Raw genomic sequence first — 19,616 nt, 5'->3', positions numbered from 1 at the left:
TGGCGACAGTCTCCTCTTCCAGGCAAAATAGACGAGGGACTTACCAGTTTGGCTCGTGCTCTTGGAGTGACTAAGGGCACCTCACCGCTATTTGGGGTTATCTGGGGAACATCCTTACAATCTGTGGCGTGAAAGATTTGTCTCCCTTAAGGTATCGCCCTGAATTCTGAAGTCAGAGACTGAACCGTGTGTATATCCTCAATGACAGCTCGACTATTCAACTCTGGCTTCACAAAGAGCTGTATATTCTCCTGTCATAGGGTCATAGCTTGAAGTAATATGCAGGTTCCATAGATGAGCAGGGAATAGGGGAGAGGCTGGTGTTTCACATGGATGCAGCATTAAAGAATCATTGAAGTAACAGGCAGAGATCTCTGCTGAGCCGAGATGCTGGAACCTTGACCTGTCTCCCCAACGCGCCTCCTCCCGAAGCAAATGCTGAGGTTGTGGGGATGGGGTTTTCAATTGAGTCAAGTGACATGTGAATTGTCACTTGCCTGCTCCGATTCAGCTGGGAGTGATTGACAAGTGTGAAATGGAGAGCTTTGTCTATTCAGTCAAGATGATAGTCAAGCTTTACGTGAATGCACAGTCTCCATGTGAGCCAGTAACAAATGTGACCCAAAAATAGAGCTTTCCACTGAGCCCAGGTTCAGGAGGACTTTCACAATCATTCACTGCCCTCATTAGGAGCAAACGGCAAGTGCGACACAAGCTAAACTCACTACTGAAAAGAGATCTGGGTGGATCTTTACATAGATGTGATGCTTCCACTTGGACTGAATAATGAATGTGACATGCAGAGAGCTCGCTACTGAGTGTAGACCACAGTAAATTCAGACATGTGGGTTCTCCTTGCTCTGAGAGTGGATGAGTGCGATGCGGCCAGAGCTCACAACCAAGGTCATGTCCATGTCGGGTCTCATGTACACGCACTGCCTTTGCTTGGAGCGAATGGCATGTGTGAGTCAGTCTGAGTGAGTTCTCTGTGGAAAACTGATATGTAAGAAAACATGAACGGTGTGCATGCGCTGCCTGCACCAAGACTCAATCGCGATCATAACAACCTTTGAACTTCTTCTTGAACCTACATCCTGCCCCTAAAATGGTTGCCGACACTTGCCACCGCGGTATATCCCAACAGATGTATTACTTTTTAAAAATAACATATATGCTTAACCTAACTGGGTGAAAGTGGGGGAATCTGAGTATTTTCTGACTGATGTGGAAGCCATGTTAACCCCGTCTTCTTTAACTTTTAGACTGGTTTATCAATATCATCTCCGCTGTGCCAGAAGATGCGGAAAACAGCGAAGGCTTCTGGTCCAGGGCTGCTGCGCCCCAAGCGCTGGTAGGTGTCTCTATATGCTACATTTTCATCAGTAGCAAACTGGCAAATTTTTCAAAAGCATTTGCAGGATTCCCTGGAGTTCGCCAATAATACCACATTAGCTTATCATGCTAACATTCATCTAGCTATTCACAAGAAAAAACTTTGGAATAGAGTCTGACAATTAGATACATTTTATTTATAGCTCTAACAATCACTTAGAAAAAAAGAAAAAAGAAAGACTTTAATGTGGCGGGTTTTCATCAGAGATGAGGCGTCAATATTGCCTTAACTCCCACTCAAGATGGATGCAAGATGACAGGCACAACTGGTTAGAGCTCAGTCCGCAGGAATTTATAAGCCATCAAGTGACAGGATATCACAGCACATTGCAAGCCATACCATTGCAACACATGACCTGTTGTGAGTCGACATATCACTTACAATGCAATTCTGAGTAGAATAATGTGAGTTAATGTTGCAATCGTAAGTTGACACTGGCATTCCACTACATATAGGAGGATGTTTTTAGGGCTCGCGAAGCGAAAAGCCCTCTTACTAGCGTTTCAGAAATGGACCTGTACATTCCACAAATTCCACACGCTCGTGCGTGTGTTTTTTGCTTTCCGGTCTGCTATTGGCCTTTACGTGTGTGTTTGTTTTAAAGGGAGCATACCATAGGTCAGAGGCGGGCGCATAGCTCCGTCCCTGGCCTAATGGTGTCTGTCATGCGCATTTCACACAGCCCTCGTTTTATTTTAGTATGGAAACCTGTAAACTTAACAAGAGCTTAACTCAATCGAATTAATTTGTTTCTTTTGTATGTGGGGTACTAGTGGTGCCAAGAGCATGGACATTCACTTTCTTAAATGTGTTTTTGTACAAGTCAGAGAATATAGCTATGATTGCACTTGTCATTTTTACATTTATACATTAATCACACTCTTTTGAAACCTGCTTGGAAACAGTGGCCAATTCTCTAATTGTATCGAAGTCACTTTGTCTGTGTTATGTTAGGTTGATGTATTGCACTACTCCTGGGGCTTTAATTTTTTTATAATTAAAGTTGTCTGCCCCCACTGTACACCCAGCTCCAGCTGAAAACTTTGGGGTATTTAAAGGTGGGCAGATTTAGGCATCCCCCTAAATGACTCACATAGAAGTGGGCAATCCATGGAGTTTGCATTGGCAGAACCTCAGTGGGCTTCAGTCCACTGACCTGACAACCTGTCTGCCTCTGAGACATGAGGTCACAGTGACAATCACCCTGCCACTGGATGTCCCAGCCTGGGGGTGCTGTGAGGTCCTGACCTGCAAAAAGAACACAACAGCCCTGGTGTGAAGACAGAAACCTTCATGTGTATGGGGACCCTGAATTTTTTTGTTTTTCTGAAACTAACTCCTGCTTTTGAGAGTTTGTTCGAGGGAAAGCAAATGGGGATAGTTGTTTGATCCAAACAATCTTAATTCTCACTCGTCGCACTCCTCTGCCGCAAAGGTGGTCACACCGAAAGCCCAGAGATCCACAACAGGCAGTTGGGGATCTCATAAGATGGTGGGAGGTCACCCCCCAGGGGAGGGGAGGCCAGGATCTCCACTGCCCTGGTGAGTTGGTGTGCTGCCCACCAGTGGCTTAAGGATGCTGTGTTTTTGGAGTAATCCAGTCCAGAAAGGAATTCTTTGCACATTCATTTTAATGGTGTGACTATTCAATATTGCATCATTGAAGATGGCTTCTTTCAAGGCCTCTTCACTTGGAGCACTCTTAGTTGGATCCAAGGAATTTAATATTTGCAACTTATTGGCTCAACTGCCATCCTAGGTTAGGTTTGCATATTGTAAATAACCCGGAAAAAAATCATGTTCAATCAATTTGTACTTCAAATGTACATTGGTTAGTCCAAATGCCCTTTGGCTGGTAAGCATATTCATTTGGACTCAGCTGCAATTATTGTGCCTCCTGTGTTACGTAATGCACATGTCAATGTGGCTCTATTACACCTAAACATGTATAGGTAATAGCTTCTTTGAGTACTGCAAGATGTGCTTCCCAACGAGTCACTGAATATCACTTTCTTCAGTTTGGAAACACCCACATTATTGATAAATTAGGATGGGGTTAAAACAGGTTTTTTTTTCCTTTCGAAAACAACTTTTTACCATTTTGTAATTATGCAGCCGTGGGTCCAAATGCGTTCTTTACTTGTAGTATGCATTTGACCTGGACACTTCTGAACTATTTTTGCTTTTCTATGTACTGTCGAGCAACCCACTGTAAAAAAAAATAACCGCAAAAAATCTCTTCAGAACACGTTTTTGAATTATGACATTTTCACTAGGTGTCACCAAACTACACGTGTATTGAAGAAAATTATTTGAAAGTTGCTGAATCTTTCTCAAAGAGTTCTAAATCTATAGGCAATTTTAGATAGGGCATTTGCACCTCCAGTGCTTAATTTGTGCCAGTGATCGGAGGCGGTGGACACTGGCACTCATTTTGGGTACCAATATTTTCTTTTCATCATCAGACTTGAGAGATAAAAAGGCAAACGGTAGGAAAACAGTGAGAAAGCAGTGTTTAGTGGCTTTGTACTTTATAAATACTCCCTGTCATCTAATGCATCCATGCCTTATTGTCTATTGTATCTATGGTTTTAGCGTTTAGTTTATGTACTGAGGTTCTAGCTTTTAAATACTGTTATACCTATTCTCCTGATCTTCACCGCCTCCATTTTGCTCCCTGTTGGTACCTGCGTTCCACTTCTCTCACTTGCCAATTGGTTTGCTCCTTGAAAATGCTGGATAAATATATCATCTCTTTGACAGTAGCCCAGCTGCTGAGATGGTGATGACAGTTACTGAAATAAAATTATCTGAGAATTGCTCAGCGCTTATGAGGCTGTTTACTTTACTGCAGGGTGACAAAAGAGAACCTGTAAGAATGAGATAAACAGAGAGGACGTGTAGGGTGGTGGAAGAAAGAGGCATAAGATGGAATCAAAACTAGGCATGCTTGGCATTCGGCAGTGCTGGCAGCAGGTGCCTGTGCAACCATATGTAAAGCGATATTGCATCTTCTACTGGGAATTCTTCTACATTTTCCCCTCTATAATCTTTGAAATACTTGACTAAAATTAACCAAAAGTCTGATAGTCTCCAAAATACTTTCAAATAGGGGACTGAAATCAGTTTGTAGCACTTTTTAAAGCACAGGCTTTTGCCTAGAATACATAGTAGGGCAATTTGATTAGACGTTGTAGCACTCCTAAGAGTGACAGAAAACATTGTGCAGGCAGGTTTTGATATGGTACCCTAATTTATTTTTGGTTTGTGGGCATCTATATCCTAATTTTCATTGTTTTTGTAACACATTGAGCCATCGTTTTGGAAGTTCTCCTATTCAGGGTCCCTACAAGGAAAAAGAGGGCCTCGTCTTTAGTAGTGGGGTTAGCCTGTACTGCCTCACCTCAGCCTGATTTTGAAAGCAGGGTGGCACATTTTGTAGGGCAGTGCTTCTCAAACGTTTGAGAATCACAACCTACTTTTTTTTAAACAAAAAAAGTTTGCGACCCACCTAGCTTTGATGGACACGAGGTGGGGGGGCGGTTTAATGTAACTAAAGCCTCGTGTAGTAGCGCACTGTCATTTACAGACAGCCCATTTTCCATTGAGATGGGCGCTAAATTTGCACAGGCATACAGGTTTACTGACAAAATTATCTAGCACAAAATGATAATGTGTGTAAATTGGGTTTCATTGAATATTTATCATTTGAACATCACCAACTAAAAGTATCTTGATTTCTTGTGATCCTATTAAAATCTTGTTTCCATCACACTTCAGAAATACAAAAAAAGTTATGCTTCATTTGAACTTTCCTAACTGCTGAATGTGGAACAGTTCATTCATAGGTATTTTATTCTTTGATGTGTCACTAAAAGACATTGTACACCTTTCCTTTTACACACACTCTACCCCAACAAGACTGTTACATAATTCACTTTACTTTTCTTTACTTTTCTCTGACTGCAAAGTGAGAGGAGTTATTAAACACCAATCCCCATGTTAAAAAATAAGCAGAAATTTGTCAGAAGACATAGCTTGACATTTGACCTCTGTCTTTGAAGCACAGCAAATTTGACAAGACGCATACAGAATCTAAAGTCATCTTTATTTATTGCTTGGAGTTTTGCTACCCACCAAAAATCGAGAGCCACCAGTGGGTCGCGACCCCCATTTTGGAACCACTGTTGTAGGCTGTCCTTGATATCACTTAGGTATCCTTTGTTGGAGGCTTACCCCAGCAGGATCGCTGCAGCTTTCATAAATGCAACTAGAACCTTTCAAGCCTGTGTTAGAGGGGCTCTTTGATGGTGGCAGATTGGGTGAGGAACACCTTTGACCATCTTTCAGGGCTAAATTTGCAAAAAATGAAGCGCCTGAAGTATTTTTCTGGAGTTTACTACAGCTCACCACACCTCAGCTCCTGCCACTGCTGCCAAATGCCAGTGATAGCAGTACATAGATGGTCGTTTTAAAAATACATATTAAATCGCCACTGAGGAATTCTGCAAAAAAGAAAATGGACACACAACACCACCATATGGTGGATAAATACATTGTGCCATTTAGAAAAAGGTGCTGGTGCCGAGCACTGGCAAACACCGGTATAAATTAAGCAGTGACCATCTTCCACTACTTAGGAGACCCGGGAGTAGAGAGACTGGCCTTCAGTTCTGCTCTGGGACTCTGCATTCAGGCGGAACAAAGAAATTTAATGTTAACTGAGCTCCATAAAAAGTGCTGAATGGGGTGCCTTGATGTGCTGCTGGGCAGAAAGCCGTTTTCATATTCAATGTTTTCGTATTTCATTATGTTAGTATGTATTAATAGCAATGCTATTAAAATAAAAATGTGTATACAGGAACAAGTTTATGCCATTAATCTGAGATTCTGTCTTTGCATTCATACATCCCTCAGTTTCGAAATGAGTAAAAGCGCCACATATGTGATGCAGATTCCATGTCCCGGTGGCCACTGGTCAACTTACGTGCTACTCGTCAAAAACATTGCCTTAATTTCACATTCATGCATCTAGGAAGATAAAGGGTTTTGAGATGCTGAGAAAAGAAATCGCATCCATTTTATCTCACACCTAGCCATTTGAACATGGTAAAGCTACAAACAGCTTCCAGCTTCTTGAACTAACACATTATTTCGAGAAATGGAAGTCTGAATATAACCTACTTTAGCTTCTAAAGAACCCTTAATACAGTATTTTAAATTGATGGAAGCATGAAGAGACAGAGGAAGTGGGCAATATGTGAATGCAGCTCTAGGAAGAGACCAAAGAAGGACCGTACACGAATTAAAAGCTGACTGAAAATTACCTTAGTGCAAAACTAGCTAAACGATTGAAGAGAAACATTACACCTTGAAAAAGCTCAGAGGTCACCAGTCGAGACCAAAACAGAAGGACTCAGCAAAATTAATTCAGGAATATTCTTGTTAATGTGATCCTTGAAAAACATGTAACTATAAGTTGTAAAACATTCTCTGACAACACCACGGATCAACACATGTACTGATTCTTCCCAGCTCCGTTGGAGCTCTGACAGAGAGCACTATCCATTAAGAACTACATATTAACAATATCACCTGTTCTAATTGTACATTATCAACTACTGACCCTCTAACAAGTTTGTGCCGACCATACATGGCACAATCTCTTTCTTAATTTCAACGTTTTAAAACCTGCACACAGCAGTCACTCCCTCGAACTCACATGCCCATTCACCTTTTAAATAACCAAGGGGCATCTAAACGTAAGAAAAATACACAATGCAAATAAAACAATATTTTGCTAATATCCTGCAGTCTACTGAATTAGAAATACTGGTAATTCCGCTAATTTGATTCCAGAAGAGTGGCGTCCATCGATGCCTCGTGTTTTCTCTCTCAACTGGATAGAATATTAGCCCTTTAGTTCTGTATTAGAAGATTGCGGGTATACCCAACCAACTCCCAAGACATGATAGACCCATAAAGTTCTAATAAAGAACTTTGCTGCGATCTGCTGTAACCTGGGGCTGATAAAGAGTTCAGCTTGGCTAAGGTAACCATTATCTCATCTGGCAAATCTGGGTCATCCTCGTCAAAGCACCTTCATTCTAAGAGTTTATGGATTCTGACACCGACTCCACCTATTCATTTTCCATATGTGGCCAAAGGATACACTGTCAGGCTAATTTGTTTCAAATACATTGGGGAATAAATATATAATTTTAGCGGTTTTAATAGCAGAAATTCAGATTTACCTACATTTTCTAAATGTGCACAGGAAAAAGCCTTACTCATCAAAACTAACAGCCTTGTTGCTACGCACCTCTAGACTTCCTCCACAGTGCTCCTTTATGTCCAATACTTATCTCTCTTCTTGCTTTTTTCAGTTCAGCTTTCAGATCTTTACTGTCTCTTTCACTCTCTTTTAGACTCATACGCTTCCGGCACTTCAATGCTCACATGAAAACTGTATTGTTCTATTGCTATCTCCACTCTTCATTTCTGTCCATTGTGTCTCTGCTCCTCCTCCTATCACACTCCGTCAAATGTCAGCCCCTCTCTACACTCTCTGGGGCATTCTCTCTCTGTAGTCTGTGTCCCCTTTCTCCATCTTTTTCTCCCCTAGTCTCTTTCTCATCCCCGCCTCCTTCCTCCTCCTCACCTGCGCAGGCAATGGTAAAGAGATATTTAGGTAAGGAATCCTAGCTGTTGCTGAGACAACAGATTCTAACCGAGAAACTAGAGTGAAATATGACAAACCGTTCTGTGCAAATAGCAACGTCTTTGACTGTTTACAAAAGTGAATAAACACATAGATAAATGAAAACTTGCTTGGGGAGTTTCTGTGTGTGTGTTTGGTGAGCTTATATTTACATTCGTTAAGTTTCTTTGTGAGTTTTGCTTGTGTAATTTTGAGGGGGAGAGAGAGAGAGAGAGAGAGAGAAAGAGAGAGAGAGAGAGAGAGAGAGAGAGAGAGAGAGCGAGAGAGAGATCTTTTACATTTGTAGAGAGTGGGTGTCTTGAGAACTGTGTATGATGTGGTCTGCCTATGGGGCAACATATGATGTATGGTGAGCTTTGTGTGTGGGTAGAACGTTTGTGGCATCCGTGTGTGCACAGGCTGTGTGCCAAGGAGTGAGTGTGTTTGTGTGTGGTGTGAGAATATCTGTGACAGGGAGTCAATTTGGCAGAGAGCTTGCGTGTGATAGAAGTTTGTGAATCGTGGAGTCTGTGTCTTGTGCACTGTGGTTCAGTGTATGGGAGAAGTCTTTGTGTGAACGTATGTGTGAGGGGGTTTGGGAGTGCAGTCTTACTCTGTATGTGTTGGGGATGCCTCTGTATGGCACCTATAGAGTAGTTATGGCAGAGTCTGTAAATGTGATAGAATGTTGTTTGTTATGTGAGCAGCCTTTGAAAGAGATATGTGCAGCGGGTCTGTGTATGGTCGTAAGTATTGGGGTCTCTATGTCATGGCTCAATGTGTGACAGGGTTTGTGTGTGCTTGGTGGACCACATATGTGGTGGGATATGCAATCCATGGAGGCGATCTTTGAATGTCGAAATCTATGAGTGCATGTGATTGCTTGAAAATGCGCACACGTGGAAGGAGCGGTTGTGCGTGACGGTCAATTCTCCCAATGCTATTTGATGGTCATTGCTAACAGTGTGTCATAGACCATTGTTTAAAAACCAACCTAAGATGGTCTTCATTTCATATCTTGCATGTCTTAGACATGTTTTTGCTAGTCCTGCCTAATGTAGCCCATTGTTGACCATTCTGTCTGATATGATTTAGTTTCCAAAACCTGTCTGAAACAGCCAGGATGTCAAACCGTGCCTCACATAGGCATTATTTCAATGCCAGCATCACGTGGTTATTTCATAAGTTCTTTTTTCCCCATCCTGCCTAATATGGGTATTGGAGCTAACCATGCCTCATATGGTTGTTATCCTAAATCCTGTATTATATGGTTCATTGTTTGAAAGGTTACATTATATGGTAAGAATGCCAAAGCCTGGAAATAGTACTGGCTAAACCTACCTTACATTATCATTGCTTCGAATTCTGTCTGCTATAGTCATTATTTCTAATTCTTTATGGTAGTGTCTTCACATCTAATCTTGCCTGGCTTTGTCATTATTTCTAATGCGTCTGGTAAAGTCATTATTCCTAATCTCGATCGTATTGCTTTTTTAAATCCTTCTTGTTGATCATTATTTCAAATTCTGTCAGAATCAATTGAGATATTATACGTGCTTTAATTTTACCATAGCACAAAAGGACAGTTGAATATGCAAGGGGCAAGCATCCTTCATGTGGTATGTGGCGGACAGAGCAAGAAGGTGAGGTGGCATGTTGGCCGTGCAGGCGTGGTACATGTTACAGAGAAAAAAAAGGTAGCACATTTTACTTGCACCATCTCTGCTGGTCTTACTTCAAATATGTACGACCTTTACCCAAACTCAAGAGTAACATTACAATTGTAGTACCAAGTATCCTGTTCACATTAAAGAACACAACATCATTCAACAACATTTTGGAATTGAACTTGTGTTTTATAAATCTTAATAACCACCAACCTAAATGGGGAATCTTAACCATTTCATACTTCGAACCCTCATGCACCAGCGTACGATAAACAATTACAACACATTAAAGGCTATATGTAATAAATATAGGAATAGTGATTACCTAATTGTGATTTTCTGCAAATTACAATTAGGAAATTGCTATTCCTAATGTATGAAACACATTGAGTTTCATTTAGCGGTTCCTAGTAGGTAACAAATCGACCTACCTCATGACTATTTATGAGGTAGATCGCAGTTTGCAACCCATAAGGAATTGCAGTCATCACAGGGATGGTGGCCTGCTCGGGCCAGCAGACCACCATGTCTGTGATTGCTTTTTAATCATAATAATCTTTTTTCTACATACAGCCTGTTTTCCTTAAACGAAAATGGGAAGCATTTAAAAAGAAAAAATGAAACATTTAGGTTTAATTTTTTAAGAGTCCATGGAACCACTGCCTGCTCTTAAAAAATATTTGTAGCAACATTCATAAAGGGGAAGGAGTCCTATGGGGACTCCTACCCATTCATGAATGGTTACCACCTACCCTGAGGTGTGGATAAAAAAATGAATGTTTTCAAACCAAAATCTGGTAGCAAAAACATTCATACATACCACTGTGAATCGGTATTAGGAAGGGACGCCCTAAACATGCCCCTTCCAAATCCCGATTCCAAACCCAAATTGAGATTTGGTAACAGATTACTGAATCACAATGCAGCTTTTGTACATATAAAAAACCTTATTTGCGGTCACAAACAGTCCAATTCTAAGAATCGAGCCATTTGCAATCTCAAAAAGGGCTTTGTACATATGGCCCCAACTTACAAAGCTCAAACATTATTATAAAACTTTAGTGAAATACACTGACTTCTAACACAAACTACTGTGCAAATTTCAACTTGTAGGGACACAAATAGACTTGCACTGTTAAAAGTAACATATAGACAGAAAAGAAGAAAAGAAAAGGGTGCTAAAATAAATAGCATACATCTAGCCAGAGAGAACACAATCAACATTTTCAATAAGAAACTTAGAACATAAATTCAAAGCCTTCACACGAAATACAAAAGTTAATTCGATTTGGTAGCTAAAACCCTCAGATTGGACAAAATAGTTGTAAAGTGTTCATTTAAGTGGGAAAACCAATGTACATTCTCCAGTTACATCAAATCAACCATCCATCAGGCGAGTACTGAAAGGCTTATATTCATTCTAAAAAGAAGGAAAGAATAAGTAGCTCTCAAATGTATTATCCGAGATTACCACTTTCAAAAATGTTACAGTACATGATTATTTAGTCTAATAGCTTCATAACTAGGTAAATAATTACAAATCTAGAATTCATTTTTTAGCATTAAGGCTATAACTTGTATTTATGAAAACGATTGCATTTTAAAGTTTAATCAGTGTGTAATTTCTGCCAGCCTTTTGCCTTTGTCAAGGCTTGTTTCAAGGTGCTGTAAGAAACGAAGTGCAGTCAGTATCCTAGGGTCTGGCTCTCACTTATTTGGAAAGTTCCCCTTTCTCCTTCCCGTTGTGAATTGTCGATAATACGTCACAGAAAATTATAAAACAACTGTCCTACCTAAATGTACCGGAATTCCCCAAAACAGATACACATAGATCTGCACGGGATACATTTTTTAGGTTTGGTATCATCACTCTCGTATAGGAAGTGCCTGTAGCTACCAAACAATTTTCTCTAAACAGGAGCCACGTGAGAGTGTTTTGATGGTGTCATCTGAACCATTTTCTGGATTTAAGTGGACAATGTTGATTGACTTTGTGAGATGGGACTACTCTGGAATGATGCATAGATCTTTAAGTAATGTGTTCTATCACAGACCATTTCAAAGCATTTTGCTGATTGAAATAATGTGTTCATAGAGATTTTTCATATGTATCGACAGGTCTTTGGGTAACAAGGTAACAGTGTGTTGAATCTTACGTGGTGTTTTTTAAGATATACGGGTCTCTTTGCCCTAAGGAAGGTTTGTTTTTGCATGGTGTTCATGAGCTTGCCTGGGTATGTATGTCTGATCTTGGTTATGGTCTAGAGGGCATGTTTTTGGAGCGAATGGACTGGTCTGAGCAGATGAGTTTTTTAAAAAGTAATTATTCTGATTGTATGCTTTCATCTAACATAGCATTTTCTCCTTCTGTACCTCTCCAAGGCTCGCATCTATGCCACGATTCTCCCTGAAGAAACGCCTTAGCCAGCTTCCTCGCCATGCCCTTCGTTTGAAATCTTGGCAGGTGCTGAAACCCCTGGCCTTTGCTGGTCTGAGGCCTACAAGCAAGGTATGATCATGCGGACAATGGTGGGGACTCTGGGCCGGAGAGGAGCCGGGAATTTTTCACATACTACAAGTATGAAGATATGAGCGTTGACCCAAACCACCTCTTAATCAGACCAGAAGATGGGGCAGCTATCTGGATTTCCAGGAGGCTTGGCTGACCCGGACCATGCCATATCAAAAATTGAATCATAGCCTGGAAGCACAGAAATGTAGAAAAAGCCATTGTCAGACTTTAAATTAACTGTAATTATGGCACCCTATATCATTTGGCAGTGGGATGAGTTATATTTGGTATCAATAGTTGGACAAACGAAGCTTGTTTAGGATGAAGGGGGATTCAACATTGATGCCACTCGTAGGATGATCTACATTTGGTGTTGGCGGTGAGATTAGCTCCACTTGATGGCAGTGGTGGAATGAGTGGCATTTGATGTCAGTAAGTGTATAATCTACATTTCATTTCAGCAGGGTAATGAGTTACATTTACTGTCAGTGGCCGAGTGACCTATAACTGGTGTTACCAGTGGATCCAACTATACTTTGTGTTAGTGGTGAGGTAGGTTTTTTGCATCAGAGATGGGGCAAGCTACATTGCAATTGATCTTGGCTTGCTCTACTTCTGGTCTCAGTTTTGTGATAGACTGAATTTTATGTCAGCACTGGGATAAGCAAAATCTGATGCTAGGTATGAAATGCTCTATATCTGTGTCATCGTGTTGATGAGCTACATTTAGTGTCAGTGGAGGGAGAGTGATATGAGTGAGATCTGTTGCGAGTGTTAAGGTGGACTGTAGTCATTGCAGGGTTGGCACAAGATGCTGTTGCTGTCAGGGGCGAAATGTGGTGCATTTGGTGTCGTCATGATCATCTAAATTTGATGTATGCAATTAGATAAAGTACATTTGACGCAAACAGTTGAATTAACTTCATTTGATTAATTTACACCAATAGGACAAGGTAGATTTAGCGTTAATGGCATGATGAGCTAGGATTATTGCTGGGTGCGTGACGGTCTGTGTGAACGACAGTATTTACAACTGGCCCTCACATCAATGATCCAAATCTCTTCCCACAGGCAGTGTATAGCAGAGCGCCCACTCGCCTACTCTCACGCCTCTGGGGGCTCCTAAACACCGTGAACCTCCCGCTGTGGCTGCGTCGGCCATTGCTTGCAGTGTACGTCTGGGCTTTCTCTGTGAACATGCAGGAAGCGGCTGTGGAGGACCTGGAGAAGTACCGCAACCTGGGCGAGCTCTTCCGGCGCCAACTCAAGCCCTCCGTGAGGCCTATAGACTCCCACAGCCTGGTATGTGGACAACCTTTCTTGTAGCTGGGTTTGTGCAGGCACCGGGGATGCAGGCTGTCTATGCTGTGGTGAACATACAGGACTGTCCTGCTAGCTTATGCTTTACCACTCCTTGCTACGTGCTCCTGAGCAAGTCTTCATTAGATTCCTGGTGTCATAGCTGCCCATCTCTACAGGGGCATAGCTTGGTAAGTAAGATTGGTGGGGCTGAGGTTCGATTTCCCAACTATCACTCTGGCACATAATGTTAAATTACATTATACGACAAGCAAGGCGCATGACAGGGGCTTAAGGGGTAGCAGAAAGGGAGAGGAATGCTAAGTGGGAGTACTGAGTGAGAGAACGTACATTATTTTGTGAAATAAGCAAACGATTTTTAAAGTCTTTCCAAACCGAAAGAGGGAGAGTGTGTGTGAACTTTTTTGTCTGTTTTTTTTTTAAGTCCTTGTGAAATATGACAGATACCTCACCATACCCGACTGAAAGCACCTGTAACCAACTATTTATCACAGAATGCACAGAATACCATTAGGGCGCTTGGGCGTTGCCCCACTAATTAATTAGAGGCACTCAAGCAAGCCTCACGCGCGTGCGCCGTCACTCACGGCTCAGAAGGGGGTGAGGCAGCAGGAGTTCAGTGCGTGCAAGTGCCGAGGACTTCGATAATCAGGTGGTCGACGGAGCAAGAGTGCCTATGTTCTGTTTAGGGCTGAAAAATGATGCGATCAGCCCGAACATGCGCACGAGGCTGCTCATTAGAAGAGCGAGGGTTGTTCCATGCTGCAGCCCCATGTCTCTTAATGAGTGGCAGGTATCACTGCTCAAGCTAATCCTGGTGCTGCTGGAGCAGCATCTGGATTGGCTGAGTCATATGGTGTGCTTGCCAGCCAGCCAGGAGCTAGCATGGTGAGGTCGGAGCCTCCCCGAGTCAGAGTTAGACTCGTGTTCACTGTTCACAGGGGCGGTTTGTGCTACTTATTACGGGCCTGCCCTGGTACGCGGTACCCCGGACCCGGTTAGGTAAATTTATTTATTTTTTGTTTTATCCGCCCCCCCCTGTATTGCGAGCCGTGACTGAGTGAGACATTGTGCAAGTGTATTACAAAGGGGGTACAGACAGACCTCTAGGGAACAATAACTTACCGACTAAGCGGGCTGAGTGAGCGAGACCTTCATAGCACAATAACACCAAATGAATGGCCTCTAGACACTCCCTGATGAAAGGGTTCTGTGATGTACATAGCAGTTTAATATCGGCTTCAATGTGCATCCGATTTGAGCAGCTCAGGGCACCGAGGCTCACAGCGCATGCCCTAATCGCCCGTGATTTGCAGACAGCCAGTCAGGATTATAACTTTGAACTCCTCCTGGCTCCAAAGCCCCAGCCCAGGTACCAGGTCACTGCCAGCTGTCGGGCAACCAGACTGGGGGAGGAGCTAAAGGGGGCCGGGCCCTGGCTTGAGGAAGAAGGCACAGGTAGACACAAGAACTGAGGTGCAGCCCCAGAATCCGTTTAAAGGTATAGGCAGGGCTTTAAGTGGGCCGTGTCTCACCGTGCTGAGCACCGACAGTTTTTTTAAAAGAGGCCTCGAACCGGGTCTCTATCGGGCTCCGTTTTGTGCACCTGCACAGGCGTCCGTTTTTGTCTGGACTGCAGTGACAGCAGGCACATCGATGTGCGCGTGCTCACATTGCTCACTTCACACTAGTGGAGAAGTTAGGGCATGACCTCATGCCAGGTAAGCGTTGTAGGGGAAGGGAAATCCTTTAAAGAGAGTCATTTTCTTTCTGGATATCCCTTCTCTTTTTGAAACTCAGGAGCAGCAACTTTGTCGCGGTGTCACTAGGGCTTTAAGTGCAAGCTTTTTCAATATTATAAACAAGCCGTAGTTGCTGCTTATTTGTCTTATGCAACTAACAGCCATTGACAAAGCCAATAGTACTGACTTGTAGGTATGATGTTACTTGTTGTATCAGATATCTGGATGCAATGATAGAAACAGCAAAAAACAAGTCTGGCGGCACACTTTACTAAGCAAAGATTTTTAGTTTAGGTGTTTCTAAGCCACACCCTTAATTCCATTGGTCATGCCCCTTTGAGAGAACCCCAGTTTTTTCATCCCACTTAAAGCCCTGGGTATAGGGTTAGATCCATAACCTCGGAGAGAAACAAGAACACACCCCATTGAGCCTCTCAGGTCTACCAACAAAGACCCCCACCTCCCTCCACACACATCTACATGAGATTCGATCATTGCACCGCACAAAAGCCATATCCGTTCTAATCCCACCCGGGGTCCAGCGCCCGTCAATCCTAGCTAAACTCACGCCTGGTAAGTGTGGACACTACCCCACGCCAGAAATGATCATGTGCTTTCCGTCTTTCTGTGTCCACTCTTCCTTCCGTGTGTCCGTCCATATGTTTATCTCAACTCCCATCGAGCTGTTTACACGTCTATCCATCCCAGGCTGCGCACTTCAATCAACGCCGTGCATAAAGGGCCTGGGTGGTGATTGGTGTGTTAGAGGCCGCTCTAAGTTGGTTTTACCGGTACAGAACAGCAGGCTGGTCAGGTGTCCACTAAAATAAACGTAGACGATATTCGAAGTGCAGAGCAAATTATAAAGCCTGCCAAAAATGAGCCTAAAATGTACGTTCATCAGGGGCTCCCACTCGCTTACGCCCTCTGTAAAACGGGCGTAAGCGAGTGGGACACACAAACGATTACTTTAAGAGGTTATCTCAAAGAAACATGCAGAGAAATGCTGCTTGACAGACTCGAGCAATAATGACTGCAATAACGAAATTTATTTAAATAAAACATCTGCGTTTCCCCCATTGCCATCCTAATGGAGGAATAAACCGGGAACAGAGGTGCTGGGTAAAGGGCGCCAATAAATTCAATAAGGTGAGAGAGTTACATTGTTCATTTATTTAGGCATCACCATTACTGATAACATGGACTGGGGGGCCCACATTAGTAAATCAACATTAAAATTAGCTCAATGTACAGGGGGAATCATGAAGGTATTTAGCAGGTCCGACAAGAGAGCTGTCAGCCCGGCATTAGAAATCTACAAGGCCCAAGCACGAGGTGGAGCAATATATGGTGCCGAGTTATGGGGCCATTGCAAACTTGAAACACTGGTAATGGTGGAAAATCAATACCTCAGAGAACTGTTCAGACTACCAATAGGCACCCCATTAATTCCGCTGCGTTTAGATGCGGGAGTGGTGGCGATCTTATACGTGTCAGGCCTTAAACCTCTAATGTATTGGCGACGTCTGTGGACCACTCGTGAACTCTTAGCGTACAGGGAGGAATTAATTGAAGTTCTGTCGCTACAGGGCGCCGAAAAACTCCCTTGTTTTGCCCATATCAAACTCACCTTAACTAACATGGGATTGGGTGATTGGTGGACCGAACCTGCTCGAGCTTGTCATGAAATTTCGAGGAAAGAGTTGAAGACCCGTTATGAGGAATTTAGAATGGCCCAACTCTACTCTTGCCCCAAAACAGGCAAACTATCTCTAGCCTTCTTAGAAATAAAAGATAAACCATGTTTTGAGGTAGTCTTAGATCTTATTACACCTGTGAAGGCAAGAAAGCTTTTCCTACAATTCAGGTATGGGGTTTTGCCGCTCCGATGTTTCACAGCGAAGTGGAGCAATCAGACTGTGATTCATTGCGCTGCATGTGATTTCGCTGAAGAAACGGTGCTACACGTTTTCTTCAGTTGCCCTGGCTACCGAAAAGCCAGGAAACGGTGGCTGGTCCAGATTTGTAGGTATATAGGCAGTAGATACTACCGAGATGTCTTTCGGATATTGATGTCTGATCCCAGTATCCGGATTGTTTTCTCAGTTGCCGGATTTTTGTTCTCTATGTGGAACATTAGAAGGGTTCTACTGAAACCTTCCAGGGAGGTTAAGGATCTTCTAGGGAAATAATGTTATTTTTAAATGTAGTATATATGTAGCCCGTGATTAAGGGTAGTGTCACTGATCTATGGAATTGTGTTTTTTATGAACTTTTTTTAGCTAAAGTATTTATTTATTTATTGCATTAAGCACTTTTTGAAAACTATTATGCAATCACCTCTTAGTAAAAATACCTAGGTATTTTATTATGTTTCGATGTAGTAAGGGGGACAATTTTCCAAATTCTGGTGTCTGTGCCTTATGAAATGCTCTAAAATAATTATGTATTTTCTTGTGCATTTTAACATATGTTTTGTGAGTTGTACTTTTAAGGCCATTCTGTCCGAAATAAAGTTTTCTGAACTGAATAAGGTGAATGCTCTAGCTGGTGTTTGTCACATATTTACAACTGTGGGTGCTGAATGGCAACTGAATTAAAAAGTAATACTAAGACGTGCAATATCAAGGGGTAGCTGCTGTTCTGCCAGTTAGACAGTGTGCGCACACAGGGCTGAGTGGCAAGGCTTAGCGTTACATCCCTAGCTGCCTCTTTTGAAAAGAAGAGCAAAGTTCAAGTCTCGGTGTTAGCTCAACCATCCTGTGACTCTAGGCAAGTCAATTAACCCCTTCCCTGCTGGGCACATTCCCCCGCTGTGTTGCTGGGAGGGGGGGCGCGCACAGCGCCCCTGTGCTCATGACGAGCTCAGCTTGTCATGCAGCACAGTGCTCGTGTGCTCATAACGAGCTGAGCTCGTCATGACCACACCCGTTTCTTTAGAACGTTCGCACAGCAGGGGAATTTGCCCAGCGTGCGAGCGTTCTAAAGGTCATGACGAGCTCAGCTCAGCTGGTCATGAGCACACGAGAACCGTGGCTCATGACGAGCTCAGCATGGGAGGGGTTAATGACCCTGTGCTTGAAAAATAAATCAGGCCTCTTTCAATGTAATGAGTTCTCTTAAAGTGCTCCAATACCTCCAGATCAAGAATGTGCAGTATAAATCTGTAAATATATGCATATTATATTATTTATTGTTATATATGTGCATGCACTGCAGATATAGTAGGTTAATTTAGGTGGGTAGGCCCTGTGAATGTTCTGCTCCTGAACATAAACCACAGCGCAGAATGAAGATACATGTGCAATGTGCAGTTTGTAAAGAGACGTCACCGCAGAACTGCTCTGACAAGGCCGAAGAAAGCCTATGCCAAATGTCTTTGTTGCTTGTGTTCCTGTTCAGAGGGGTTGTGATATGGTTAAGTTCGCTGGAGTGCAAACAGGACAAGGCAAATAGAGTGGGGATAATACTGGCCTTGTTTGCTTTAAAAATAACCCTTGTCAGCTTTTCTGCTAAACCAGATCAGTACTTTCTAAACAAAAAGAGGCGTCTTCAAGATGTCCTGCATGAAAGCAAGTTAATGATGCAGAAAAAAAATCTGAATATGACAATTAAAAACTTTAGTTGTGGCACAGCACAATTGCACACTAGAATAACTGCTGGACAGATTTAATGCACTAAGGTACGAGGCAGTCTTCAATGCTTTTAAATAATGTACTAATTCAAGACTACAGGTTTAGAATTGTTTTATAAACCTTGTTGTCTCACAAAATTCTTTTTTGAAATTAGCTTTAATATGCCCCATTTGCAAAAACATTCTCACAGGGAGAAACCCACTTAATTCCCATGACTATAGTCGAGCTTGCTCGCTTCACTTGTTGCGTAAAACTCATCCCTGACTTTTAAGCCTCACTACTTTGAAAAAGACCAGCCGCCACTGCAGAATACATTTATGAAAGTAGGTGTAACACCCCAAACACCCCTCCCTTGAAGCTATGCCTCTGCATCTCTATTTCTGCCTCTCCATTGTAGCCCAAGTTAACGCTCACTGTTCCTGCTCCTTTAGGTCAGCCCGGCAGATGGGAAGATTCTGCACTTTGGGCGAGTGCAGCATTGCCAGGTGGAGCAGGTAAAGGGTCTCACCTACCCGCTCGAGACCTTCTTCGGGCCACAGGACTGGCGAGCGAGCTGTTATGATGAGATCGAAGGTGAGTGATGGCATCTGGCATGAAACATTAGATTAGATTCCAATTCACTGGCAATGCATCATCCTAAAACCCAC

At 42.6% G+C, this 19,616-nt stretch overlaps 1 protein-coding gene across 3 annotated transcripts in view; it reads left to right on the top strand.

The window, feature by feature from the left end:
• LOC147703415 (phosphatidylserine decarboxylase proenzyme, mitochondrial-like) overlaps positions 1-19,616 on the top strand; it is a 58,164-nt gene that overhangs the window by 13,028 nt on the left and 25,520 nt on the right. For 2 of the 3 annotated variants that reach the window (XM_086931862.1, XM_086931860.1), the window contains exons 2-5: positions 1,263-1,351; positions 12,143-12,269; positions 13,344-13,574; positions 19,401-19,542. In XM_086931862.1, coding sequence (XP_086787988.1) covers positions 1,299-1,351; positions 12,143-12,269; positions 13,344-13,574; positions 19,401-19,542 — 553 coding nt within the window. In that variant the 5' untranslated portion in view covers positions 1,263-1,298. Of the gene's footprint in view, positions 1-1,262; positions 1,352-9,665; positions 9,737-12,142; positions 12,270-13,343; positions 13,575-19,400; positions 19,543-19,616 lie in introns of those variants that run through there. The other variant, XM_086931861.1, reaches the window with a different exon arrangement.

This window comes from Lissotriton vulgaris, chromosome 7, assembly GCF_964263255.1.
Source record: "Lissotriton vulgaris chromosome 7, aLisVul1.2, whole genome shotgun sequence".
NCBI lineage: Eukaryota > Metazoa > Chordata > Amphibia > Caudata > Salamandridae > Lissotriton > Lissotriton vulgaris.
Note: the sequence above shows the minus strand (reverse complement) of the source record. Positions and strands in the feature narration are given on the sequence as shown.